General features: G+C 29.5%; 1 protein-coding gene across 2 annotated transcripts; it reads left to right on the top strand.

Annotated features, from left to right (window-relative positions):
* Positions 1-5,418: 5,418 nt before the first annotated feature.
* Positions 5,419-12,941, top strand: LOC126554345 (uncharacterized). 2 transcript variants are annotated; one of them, XR_007606656.1, is made up of 5 exons: positions 5,419-5,514; positions 5,588-5,754; positions 6,955-7,120; positions 7,519-7,781; positions 12,712-12,941. XR_007606656.1 is itself a non-coding variant. In XM_050209429.1 (4 exons), the coding sequence occupies exons 1-4, from the start codon at positions 5,425-5,427 to the stop codon at positions 7,615-7,617; spliced, it is 522 nt and encodes a 173-aa protein (XP_050065386.1). In that variant the 5' UTR covers positions 5,419-5,424; the 3' UTR covers positions 7,618-9,557. The 2 variants fall into 2 exon arrangements, 1 of the variants encoding a protein (XP_050065386.1); XM_050209429.1 differs by lacking the exon at positions 12,712-12,941 and having other exon boundaries at positions 7,519-9,557.
* Positions 12,942-14,779: the final 1,838 nt, after the last annotated feature.

Here is a 14,779-nt window from a genome sequence, read left to right as displayed (position 1 = left end):
TTTTATTCAATGATTTATATCATATTTTTTCTAAATTTTACAATGAATCTTACAGTTATAAATTCATGTGATAGAAATGAAATCTTGTGTCTTAAATTAGCAAATTATTAACAAAATACTCATATTTACACACTTACTAAAAACTAAAAATTAGTTTTTATTCTTTTATAAATTAAATATTATCATTATAATCATTGAGATATATCTTTTTTTTTCTAAATTTTAAAATTCATCTAATGGGTATAAATTCATGTGTTAGAAATAAAATCTTGTATCTTAAATTAGCAAATTATTAACAAAATAGTCATATTAACAAACTTACTAAAAACTAAAAATAAGTTTTAATTTTTTAATAATTTGAATATTATCATTTTATTCATTGAGATATATCATATTTTTCTAATTTTAAAATGAATCTATTAGGTATACCCATCATTTGTTGGAAATGAAAACATATGTCTTAAATTAGCAAATATTTAATAAAATGGTTATAATAACACATATATTAAGAACTAAGAATGTTGAAAGCCTACTGTTTCAAGGGGTTGGATATAGGCAATATTGAATAATTCTTGTGATTAGCTGGATAAGTGGGTGCATAGTGTCTGTGTGATCCTCAAACACATATTAACATTTCAAAACTAAAAATCAAATTTAATTTTTTAATAAATTGAATGTTATCATCTTATTCAGTGAGTTGTATTATATTTTTTCTAAATTTTAAAATGAATTTAATGGGTAAAATTTTGTGTGTTAGAAATGATATCTTTTATCTTAATTTAGCAAATTATTAATAAAATAATCATACTAACACACGCACAAAAACTTAAAAATCAAATTTAATTTATTATAAATTGAATATTATCATTTTATTCAGTGAGTTGTATTATATTTTTTCTAAATTTTAAAATTCACCTAATGGTACAATTTTATGTGTTAGAAATAATTCTTATGTCTTAAATTAGCAAATACTTCATAAAAGAGTCATATTTACACCCTTACAAAAACCAAAAATAAGATTTAATTATTTTATAAATTAATTATCATCATTTTATTCAATGATTTATATCATATTTTTCTAAATTTTACAATGAATCTTACAGTTATAAATTCATGTGATAGAAATGAAATCTTTGTCTTAAATTAGCAAATTATTAACAAAATACTCATATTTACACACTTACTAAAAACTAAAAATTAGTTTTTATTCTTTTATAAATTAAATATTATCATTATAATCATTGAGATATATCTTTTTTTTTCTAAATTTTAAAATTCATCTAATGGGTATAAATTCATGTGTTAGAAATAAAATCTTGTATCTTAAATTAGCAAATTATTAACAAAATAGTCATATTAACAAACTTACTAAAAACTAAAAATAAGTTTTAATTTTTTAATAATTTGAATATTATCATTTTATTCATTGAGATATATCATATTTTTCTAAATTTTAAAATGAATCTATTAGGTATACCCATCATTTGTTGGAAATGAAAACATATGTCTTAAATTAGCAATATTTAATAAAATGGTTATAATAACACATATATAAGAACTAAGAATGTTGAAAGCCTACTGTTTCAAGGGGTTGGATATAGGCAATATTGAATAATTCTTGTGATTAGCTGGATAAGTGGGTGCATAGTGTCTGTGTGATCCTCAAACACATATTAACATTTCAAAACTAAAAATCAAATTTAATTTTTTAATAATTGAATGTTATCATCTTATTCAGTGAGTTGTATTATATTTTTTCTAAATTTTAAAATGAATTTAATGGGTATAAATTCATGTGTTAGAAATAAAATCTTGTATCTTAAATTAGCAAATTATTAACAAAATAGTCATATTAACAAACTTACTAAAAACTAAAAATAAGTTTTAATTTTTTAATAAATTGAATATTATCATTTTATTCATTGAGATATATCATATTTTTCTAAATTTTAAAATGAATCTATTAGGTATACCCATCATTTGTTGGAAATGAAAACATATGTCTTAAATTAGCAAATATTTAATAAAATGGTTATAATAACACATATATTAAGAACTAAGAATGTTGAAAGCCTACTGTTTCAAGGGGTTGGATATAGGCAATATTGAATAATTCTTGTGATTAGCTGGATAAGTGGGTGCATAGTGTCTGTGTGATCCTCAAACACATATTAACATTTCAAAACTAAAAATCAAATTTAATTTTTTAATAAATTGAATGTTATCATCTTATTCAGTGAGTTGTATTATATTTTTTCTAAATTTTAAAATGAATTTAATGGGTATAAATTCATGTGTTAGAAATAAAATCTTGTATCTTAAATTAGCAAATTATTAACAAAATAGTCATATTAACAAACTTACTAAAAACTAAAAATAAGTTTTAATTTTTTAATAAATTGAATATTATCATTTTATTCATGAGATATATCATATTTTTCTAAATTTTAAAATGAATCTATTAGTATACCCATCATTTGTTGAAATGAAAACATATGTCTTAAATTAGCAAATATTTAATAAAATGGTTATAATAACACATATATTAAGAACTAAGAATGTTGAAAGCCTACTGTTCAAGGGGTTGGATATAGGCAATATTGAATAATCTTGTGATTAGCTGGAAAGTGGGTGCATAGTGTCTGTGTGATCCTCAACACATATTAACATTTCAAAACTAAAAATCAAATTTAATTTTTTAATAAATTGAATGTTATCATCTTATTCAGTGAGTTGTATTATATTTTTCTAATTTTAAAATGATTTAATGGGTATAAATTCATGTGTTAGAAATAAAATCTTGTATCTTAAATTAGCAAATTATTAACAAAAGTCATATTAACAAACTTACTAAAAACTAAAAATAAGTTTTAATTTTTTAATAAATTGAATATTATCATTTTATTCATTGAGATATATCATATTTTTTCTAAATTTTAAAATGAATCTATTAGGTATACCCATCATTTGTTGGAAATGAAATCTTATGTCTTAAATTAGCAAATATTTAATAAAAGAGTCATATTTGCACCCTTACAAAAACCAAAAATAAGATTTAATTATTTAATAAATTGAATGTTATCATCTTATTCAGTGAGTTGTACACCATCATCATCATCATCACAACTCGATGCTAAAGATAGTTTTTTTACGTTGGACCAAACTGCTTTGTCCTATCAAATCATCTTCATCATCATCATTATTATCATCACTAGATGAACTAATGACCAATTCTATAATATTACAAAATAGGTATAATTTGTCATGATGTGTATGAAAAAATTACGTGTCGGTTAACGTGTTGAAATTTAGGGAAAAAAGATAATGGAAGAAAAATATTATTACTTATATATACAAAAAAAAAAAAAAAATAATAAATTAAATGATGTTTGTGCGCATTTGGACTAGAGCACGAGGTATGCAGTTAAACGTACAAACAAATTGAAAATAAACGTAAATTATACATTAAATATTGTGTTTTTAATTAAAATTAGTACGGACGAGATTTGTACTTGATAGTATGCAATATAGAAAAAAGATGCGAATATTTTTGAATGATTTATATTACCTTGGTGTGTGATGGCTTCTACTGCTTCTAGAGTAGTAAATGGCTCGATGGTCGTAGGACAAATGAATTGTAATAACATATTAACTAGTAAGACCAGTGCCCGCTCATGATGCTAATTGACAGGCGGGTGGTAGAGGTACGGTGCGGCGGCGACAATGAAAATTTCCAAACGCAATCCTAAAATAGACGGTAAAATGGAGATTGCAGCCTTTGGTCGAGGGGGGAAATCGGTACGGTGTGTGACGATGGCAACGCTGTGTGCACGATAATTGATAAACCTAAAATTCTACTGATATATGAATATTATACTGATAAAAATTTATCATTATAAACTTAAATACATAGTTATTTGTTATAGCAGTAACCCTAAACTACAGGATAGCCGGGCTCGGATGTTTCAAGCAAGCTGAGTCCGGTGACTCTTTATGTGAAATGTAACAGAAACGGATGGGTGACCAATTACTCAATTATATATTTTTTGAAATTTTTACCGATGGCATGCATTGCAATCTGACGGTAAATCAGGAGTTAACCAGTTCAAAAAATCGTATAAAATCAGGCTTTGGACTTAGAGCTCTGAGAGTGGTATGAGTGCAATCCTGAGTGCATTTACTATCGTTCTAAAGTATTTTTGAAAGGAGGAAATCCAAAAAACGACCGTCCGATATCACTTAAACTTTTAATAATGATGAATATGATAATTTGGAAAATCACGTTTACGAGCTGTTTGCCGGGAAAACCGTGGGAGATATGACGAAAACCAATAGAGATTAAATTGTTGTCCTTAGGGATCTGCATAAGTTCTATTATTTAGATTTTTCGAAAACGTGTTATTTAGGTTAAAAAACTGATAAAAGAAAAACAATAATATCAATGTAATCATAACCGTGGCTGTGGTTCACCTAGATAATAGTCGCCGTATTCACCGGCAACAGCTAAACGCCCTTTGGAAAATCGTATAAAATCAACCCTTTGACCAATCGTTTTGAAACTTACACACATCGTAGTAAGTACCCCGAGCTACCATTCCTGTGATTTTGGTTAGCCTACTACAAATATCACGGAGACGGTGATCTCATTGTGCATTGTTTGTACAGTAATACGCGTACAGTACATTTTATGCTAAATTACGTATAATCGTCTTTTAAAAAATTCCAAAAATCGTATAAAATCAACCCTTCGACCGATCGTCCTGAAACTTTCACACATCGTAGCAAGTACCCCGGGCTACCGTCCCTGCGAGTTTGGTGAGTCTGCTACAAATATCACGGAGACGGTGATCTCATTGTGCATTGACGGTCTACCGCGGGATTTATCCAGCAAATGACAATCTCCTTTCCGAAAATCGTGTAAAATCAGGCTTTCGACTTACAGCTTTGTAAGTAGTACGAGTGCATTCCGGAGTGAATTAACTATCGTTCTGAAGTGTTTTTGTATACATCAAGTCCAAATAACGGCCTTCCGGAAGGTAAGTATAATATTACCGCCAGCTTGCATTGCAATCTGGCGGTAAATCAGGAGTTAACCAGTGCTTTTCATAACGATAGTACAAGAATAAAATATACTGTAAATATACTGTATCTATGAAGATTTAATATTATTTATTATTTGTTTATTTACATTTTTCATTTAACATTACATTAATACCAAAATTATTTACTGCGAAAAACACTATTAACACAAAATTTTGCAAAAAAGGCATTTCAAATATTTAGTATCATATGTAATGCGACAGTTTATTTCAGAAACCTTGGGCAAATCTATTCAAAATATATCTCCAGAAGACTTCTATTGGTTTGCAAATTATCTTCGTTCTCATCACAGAGGATTCGCCAACACTGTACGGGATATATTTGATGTATATATTATTCGGTTTTCCTCCAAAATCACAGGTTATAAGTGATTTTGTTAGCAGTTGGATTCGAGTCACACATCCCCTTGTAAATGTATATATCAAAAACATTTAATAATATTTAACTTTTAAATAGTATTATTTAAGCCACATACATTTTGTTTCAGGCAATTTATACTGATGATGGAAAACAACAATTAAAGCCCTTCAAATTTACGATAAATGACTTTGATGCTTACAACATGAAACGGGAGCGATGGTATCTATCTACTCTTGGGCAGGCCTTTACACCAGACGAACAAACACTTGCTGATATGGACCGCGTTTTTAACAAGTATAATTGGCCATCACATCCCACGTCAAAAGAAACTATAGATATACAATTTAAAAAAATAAAAATGATTTTAGCGATATTTATTTAAAGACAAATCCATATTAATCATTTTCCATGGACACCATGTTATTGAATCAGATACGTACGTACATACAATACGAAATATACGTGTTATTTTGTTTAAAACAATTTCTTCAGTTGTTGATAATATTGTGCTGCTATAACAACAAAACTTCTCTATGAACGGAATCTTATTGATATTTTTCCAAAAGTATAGGTATAATGCATTGAGATTAACCTGACAATAACTAAAAAATATTTTAAACAATTATTCAATTTATAATACTAATTGTTTAAATTTTAAGACATTATAAAAATCTATAAAATATTAAAAATTTAGGTAACCCGGCAAGCTTTAAGTAAACTTTTAGGTTAACTAAACGATTTTATTAGGTGACGTAAAATAAATACAAAAAATTATTAAGTCGAACTCTTATTAATTGCTGGATTGATTTCTGCTTTAGTAGAAGAATAACTATTAAAATATCGGAAATGTTTAGTAAATCTAATTAAGTTTGTCTAATTTTCAGTAAAATACTCCTGCACAATGCACTTTTTACTGAATTATAATATAGAACAGTTAGTTATCACATAAACAGACTACTGCTATGGCAGTAGGATTCTACTACGAATGGGTCGTGTGATATACCGTAATAGAATCCTAGTATCCGTATACGAATATTTATTTTTTGTCACAATGACGACCGATTTAATTACACATTTTATCTATGCTAGTACCTACGTTTTTTGATAAAATATTATTTATGAAAATTGTACTTATATTATTGTTTATTAATTATAATACTTATCATATTTACATACCCAATTTCTTTAATCAATAATATCTAATATCGTTATTATTACCTACTTACTCATTATTCTCATGTTAATATTTTTAATGGCGTACAGTTTATAGTAATATAATACAAATATTTTTATAAATCAATATACCTAAATCAGTTTTAAAAATATAAATATAAGTAGACAAATACAATATATTTTTAGATTCTGAACCAAGTGATGAATCTATTGAAATTCCCTACCTTATAAGAGTTAATAGTTATGATATATTTAATATATATAGATAATAACTATAAATAAAAAAATGTGAATTGTGAGTTATATATTATTAATATGTAGATTGTGCGTGACTGGATATCAACCACCACCTTCTCGCTGGAACGAAAATAATTATCACAGCCGCCGGGAGTCGGCACTCGGCAGTCCGTTCTGTACTGTCAATGCTGAAAATAATATTTTATTATATGGAATAGCGATACCGCGGACAGCAGAGCACCGACATATTGTGAGTGATTTTTTATACATTCTTTTATATTTATATTATTATAACTTATCACTATATTATTGCTGTGGTGTTATTATATTTATATTGTTGTGTAGCTGTCCATACTATATTATCATGATGTACTAGTTGCTACCAATAATACAGCGATATTTATTTACCAGAAACCGTGTTATAATAGTTCAGTATTCGGCATTTCTGATTTCTGATCATTTTTTCACAGACAAGTTTACATTGAAATGTTAAACAAGTGTTCTGTATTTGAGTATTTCTAACTGAGGTTCTTTAAACTGTATTTGAGGAGGGTGGATCGTGGATTTACCTGTCACTAATCGCTTTTCTTCGATTTCCTGAAATCCTATTTTATAATATCATATTATCTTCTGCCTCTTTATTTTTAGTTTTCAATGTTTTCAATACAATTCAAGAAGGTAAAGAAGAGACCTCGGCCGCCGCTGGTGTCCACCGTACAGTCAAGGTTAAGATGGTTATTGATGTAACTAAAATCAGAACTAGCAACACTGGCCAATACGTACACTCAGAGCGTTAGTTGAGCGTATGGTCACGCCAAACCAAACTACAAAATTATTATTTTACTATCACAAAACACTTACTTGTGGTACCGGGACATATTATGACAACCCTAAATTGTTGAGGCTCAAAGGTTAAACGATAAATAATAAATAATAATATAAATATATGGGTGACTTCCAATCATCTTGTATTTAAATAATCTTGAAATTCCCTCGTTACCAATTCTTTGTATAGGCTTTTAAAATGTAATTACTAATTACATTGTTATAATTAGGGTTCGGAAGTTATAGGAGTTGCATATTGTTCTGTATGCTGTATGTGACCACTTACCATCAATATCTATACTTTAGACTAACCTTCGTACTATAGCTCGCAGGTATGGTAGGTATGGTAGCTCGGGGTACTTTCTATGATCTGTGAAAGTTTCAAGATGATCGGTCGAAGGGTTGGTTTTATACGATTTTCCAAAGGACGTTTAGCTATTGCCGTGTGAATACGGCGACTATTAACTAGCTGAACCACAGCCACGGTTATGATTACATTATTATTATTGTTTTCCTTTTTTTTTTTTTTTTTAACCTAAATAACACGTTTTCGAAAAATTAAAATAATAGAACGTATGCAGATCCCCACGGAGAACAATTTAATCTCTATTGGTTTTCGTCATATCTCCCACGGTTTTCCCGGGAAACAGCTCGTAAACGTGATTTTCCGAATCACGAAATTGTCAGTTTTCATTCGCGTTTTCACGGTAAACCGATGGCCGAACCAACATCAGAACACACACAACAATTTCATATGAAACATGTCATACGTTAAGACATTTAATCAATAAATAAAATTAAAAACCAAAAAAAAATCATACGATATCTCCCAAAATATGGTAATTCGCCATGAATTAATTTTCAGTATAAGGCTGTAAAAAGCTTTCAACACGAGACATCTGTTTGATATCACTTTTTTTCTGATACATCAGAAAACATTGAATTTACATCAATTAACGAGTAGGACATGGGCATAGGTTGTCACGGCCATCTGCAGCCAATGACTTGTTCCCATGGGGAGGTTGGCTAATAATTGGCTTCTCTTTAGGGCTGCATGTTACTTGCGTCCCAAAAAAAAATATATTTTTCAGGTAGTAAATTTGACCGGTAAGTTTCGTCCCGTTTTGGGGGACGTAAGTCAGCCATATTATTATCATCGATATTATCTTCAAAAATCATTAAAATCGATAGTATCGTGTCACTAAAATCGATAATTCATAAATTGTACTGTAATAGTATATTATATTAATAACTTAATTAATACATATGTCTTAATTAATAGCGTTAATACTCAAAAGAAAGATTATAGAAAAAAAAAACATTTAAAATTAGATTACTTAAATAAACAAATTGAAAGTTTTAAAAAAACGATATTTCACCATTAAATTTTATAATTAACGTTTCATTTAAATTTCAACCAATATAATAATTCATAACATATGATTTTTTTATTATTTTTTATTATATTATACTATATTTATTATGACAAAATGTATACAGCTTTGTAAGTGGTACGAGAGCATTCCGGAGTGAATTAACTATCGTTCTGTAGGGTTTTTGAAAAGAGGAAGTCCAAAAAACGACCGTCCGATATCACATAAACTTATAATAATGATGAATATGATAATTTGGAAAATCACGTTTACGAGCTGTTTGCCGGGAAAACCGTGGGAGATATGACGAAAACCAATAGAGATTAAATTGTTGTCCTTAGGGATCTGCATAAGTTCTATTATTTAGATTTTTCGAAAACGTGTTATTTAGGTTTTTTAAAAACATCGTATACGTCAAACGCCATTTAAAAAATAAAAGTTTTAAATAATGACATTATAATTATCATAGTTCTATAAATCTCAAATAGATCGCACAAGTATTCAATTATTAATTCATTTTTATACGATCCATAGTCACTGTAGATTGCGCTGCAATAATATTTTCCTCCAATTTGGTTTTGTATTCGATAATTTTATTTGTTTTATTGTTTTGTTGTTTCAACATGCCTTTTACGAGAGCTGAATTAATTGTCGGGCTTGCTAAGGGTTGTGTTGTAGCGACAGTTAAAGCTCCACAACCCCGCAATACCCCGATCACATTATAATTCAGTGATTGTAAGTATTTCATCTTTTTCATTTATATTTTATTTAGTTTAATTAATTATGTTATTATGAAGTGTATAACTTTTATAAAATCTTTAATAATGTTGTTTTGTTGTTTTTCTTATATATTTAAAGTTACATATTATATAATGTCTTAAATATTTGTTTTGTGTTGTTCAATTAGTTTCTAAAAAATAAGTCACTAGAAACGTAATATAAGTATAAAATAATTTGTACACTTTCCATCCAGTTGAATAAAACAGACATAAAATACCTACTATTGTACTTTTATTGTAATTACAAAAGTTGGCAACCTTGCAAACATGATAATACTGAGATCTGATTATTGTGCATTTGCCACTATTATAATGACAGGTTATGCGTCAGTTGTGGGTATGTATGACATAACCGTAGTCAGAAATTGATACGGTGATACAGGGACGCCCGGAAGAGGGGGCCAGTAGGGGCAACTGCCCCCCCTGAGATTTTTCGTGGTTAAAAAAATGGAAATTTTTTACTTAAAGCTGGTCTTAGGTATTTAGCGACTATTAGACAATCCTTGTATCTAACAAGTCATAAAGGAGGTATTCAATTGTAAAAAAAAAACATTACGATCGTCGATGGAAATTGAAACTTTTTGACAGATATTATAATTATGATTTTCCAAATTATCATATTCATCATTATTATAAGTTTATGTGATATCGGACGGTCGTTTTTAAGACTTGATCCATACAAAAACACTTCAGAACGATAGTAAATGCATTCAGGAATGCACTCATATCACTCTCAGAGCTCCAAGTCCAAAGCCTGATTTTATACGATTTTTCAAAGGGCGTTTAGATGTTGCCGGGAGAGTCTCGCGGTAGACCAACCATGCACAATGAGATCGCTGTCTCCGAGATAATTTAAGAAGGTTCACTAAAATCACAGGAATGGTAGGTCGGGGTACTTACTACGATGTGTGTAAGTTTCAAAACGATCGGTCAAATGGTTGATTTTATACGATTTTTGGAATTTTTTAAAACACAATTATACGTAATCTATTGTAATACAGCACTCGTATGCTGATCGCTGTACCAACAATGCACAATGAGATCGCCGTCTCCGTGATATTTTAAGTAGGCTAACCAAAATCACAGGAATGGTAGCTCGGGGTACTTACTACAATGTGTGTAAGTTTCAAAACATGAAGAATCTCTCATAATTCCCCAAATGTGAAAAAATGTATTCCGGAAAAAGACAACTACGATACCACGACAACAGATTTCATTCACTCAAAAAACCATATAAGTGCAACAAATTCCGAATGCTGTGGTACATCAGGATGCTGGATGCTGTGGTGCAGCAGGATGCTGGATGCTGTGATACATCAGAATGCTGTGGTACATCAGAATGTTGTGGTACATCAGGATGCTGGATGCTGTGGTGCAGCAGGATGCTGGATGCTGTGGTACATTAGGATGTTGTGGTGCAGCAGGATGCTGAATGCTGTGGTACATCAGGATGCTAGACGCTGTGGTACAGCTGGATGTTGGATGCATTGTGCATTGTTGGTACAGCGATCAGCATACGCGTGCTGTATTACTATAAATTACGTATAATCGTGTTTTAAAAAATTCCAAAAATCGTATAAAATCAACCCTTTGACCGATCGTTTTTAAACTTACACACATCGTAGTAAGTACCCCGAGCTACCATACCTGTGAGGTTGGTGAACCAACGGTGAATCAAAGTTATGGTTTAGCATACGGTTGCCGCATGATTCAGTTTACACGGACTTGCTGCGGTAATGCGCTTCCCGTCGTCATCCATCGCAATTGTTACCCTGCTAAATGCATCCACAGGATAGCGGAGTACGTACCCTTTACAGGGACGTATTTTTTATAGCTGTAGCACAGCATCCTGATGTACCACAACATTCTGCTGTACCACAGCACCCAGTATCCTGCTGCACCACAGCATCCAGCATCCTGATGTACCACAGCATCCAGCATCCTGATGTACCACAGCATCCAGCATCCTGCTGCACCACAGCATCCAGCATCCTGATGTACCACAGTATTCGGCATTTGTTGCACTTATATGGTTTTTTGAGTGAATGAACTCTGTTGTCGTGGTATCGTAGTTGTCTTTTACCGGAATACATTTTTTCACATTTGGGGCATTTTATGAGAGATTCTTCATGTTTTGAAACATACACACATCGTAGTAAGTACCCCGAGCTACCATTCCTGTGATTTTGGTTAGCCTACTTAAAATATCACGGAGACGGCGATCTCATTGTGCATGGTTGGTCTACCGCGAGACTCTCCCGGCAACATCTAAACGCCCTTTGGAAAATCGTATAAAATCAACCCTTTGACCGATCGTTTTGAAACTTACACACATCGTAGTAAGTACCCCGAGCTACCATTCCTGTGATTTTCGTTAGCCTACTATTTTAATTTTACTAACAATTTAATCTCTATTGGTTTTCGTCATATCTCCTACGGTTTTACCGGGAAACAGCTCGTAAACGTGATTTTCCAAAGCACGAAATTGTCAGTTTTCATTCGCGTTTTCCCGGTAAACCGATGACCGGACGTACAATTTGGGTATTCCATATAACATTTGCTTCGCACGAATGGTTTACATAGGATATTGGCCCGAGAAACATTAAGTCTAGTTTATTTCTTTGTGTCACCATGAGAGAGAAATCATTAATGCCTGGTTTAATGTAAAGTTCTTCTATGGGATATCTTTGACCACACAAACCTGATATAATCACACCTAGAAAATAAACAATAAATATAATTGAAAGACCTATGAAAATTTGATATTTAAGAGAATGACATAAATGACATAAATTGACAGAACAAATTGACCTCTATGCAAATTGTTCGTTTGTTAATGATTAATATTTTAATATTTTTTTTAGTTATAAATAATCCAGACGTCGAGTATGAATATATAAATCAAAATAAAAGTATTAAACACATGATGATAATATGTTGCCCATTTTGTTATGTACAATTTATTTTTGAAAATAGTTTTATGTTACATATAAGAAATATACATTTTCCAAAACCAAAAAAACAAATTCAGTCAACCACAGCAGTCAATGATGTAAAACCTAATTTAAATAAATTATTATTACTTTTATAATAAGTTTTCAATTTGTATTTGTTTTGAATAGAACTTATTAATAATGATAGCAGCATCAATAAAAAATTTAGAATTTGTAAAAATATCTTCATCCAGTTTGAGATATTTTCTTAATAGCTATGGGTGCCACATACAAAATGACGATACATTCGATGACATTCTGATTACCAATTCCAGTCATATACAATCATTTATAAATAAAAATATAAAATATGAATTTAAAAGATACACAGAAATAAATAAAATAATCAAATATTTGGAAAATCAAGGACACATTCAATTCATTACAAACGCAACTCAAAAAGAAATTAACGACATATCCGGCTCATTTGTAAATTCAACATATAACAAAAAAAAAGGAAAACAATTTTTGGCACAAAAAAAAAAGAAGCAATCACATCTATTAACGGCAAAAAAATTTTGAATTACGCACATTACATATCTTCTCTTAAATCTCAAAATCCAGAACCTAAATTTACACCTGTATTGGACGAACAATTTATTTTTTTTTCACCGGAACCCATAATAACGCAAAACCATACATTCAATTTACAGGAAAATATAAATTATTTAAAAACCATCCAAAATTTAGACTATTTAGTATCATCAATAATAACATTCGGAATGTATGGATTCTATTGACACGTGAGTAAAAATATTTAATAATTAATTTAAAATTATAAATATACATAGGTCTTATTCAAACTTTTCAATTTTAGTCTCAATTCATCTGAACATATATTAATTTTTAAAGATTTGGTTGAAAAAAAAAATATATTACAAAATTATAAATTATCTATAACTATTTACAAATCTTCAACGAACAAAAAAACAATTTTATTAATGAAAATTTAAAAAAAATAATGAATATGGCCTTTCTTCTTCACAAAAATTGTTTAAATTCGATTGATATATTTTTTATGAAGCTAATAAATACTCTAGAGGAATGGTGGAGATATACAAACATTAATTTGTTTGACAAATTGAATAAAGTGTAAGTAATAGAAAAAACATTAAACTACATCAATGAAATAATTATAATTCACAATGTAAAATATAAAATTTAAAAAAATAGATGCAGTTATAAGCAACCTGATTGCTATATTGAACTGACTTCAAATTGTGTAGTCGAGTTCAACATACCCTGCAACATCACAGAGTCCTTGACTTTTGATCAAACATTAATTTTGGCAAGTTTGTATATTTATTACAATGCATTTGAGGACATTACACATTACGGGCATACTGTAAGTTTTACATTAATTATATGTATGAATAATATAAAATGTTAATTTTTATTTCAGCTAAACAATATTTTCGGCCACATTATAATAATAATGAATATTATCAAATATAATTTCACCAACAAAAATAACACCAAAACAACATTAATAGAATTTTAAAATAATTAAAAACATATTAAATATTTCCCCTGAAGAATATATGAGAACTGCCGTGCTTTATAACGTAAGTTTTGATTTTTTTGTTTAGACACAATCATATTTATTCACAAATTCTGATCATTTTATTTCATTTTATACTATGTTTCAACTGCCCACAACAATATATATCAAAAACAAACCAAAAAAAGAAGATCAATCAGTAGAATACATGTTTAAAAAATTACAATCCAAAATCATATTCATTACACAATGCTTAAATTCAATTACTCTATCAGAAAAAACATTCATAAACAGAATTCACTCAACAATAGAAAACGAAATACTATCATACACAACCACATTACAAAATTTGCTAAGAACACTGCCAAAATCCCAATTCCCACCAATAAATAATGAAGAACTGCTGGAAGCAACCAATAAAAATTATCTAGAACAAAA

This window comes from Aphis gossypii, unplaced genomic scaffold (assembly GCF_020184175.1).
Source record: "Aphis gossypii isolate Hap1 unplaced genomic scaffold, ASM2018417v2 Contig00474, whole genome shotgun sequence".
Lineage (NCBI taxonomy): Eukaryota > Metazoa > Arthropoda > Insecta > Hemiptera > Aphididae > Aphis > Aphis gossypii.
This window is presented reverse-complemented; position numbering and strand designations above follow the sequence as displayed.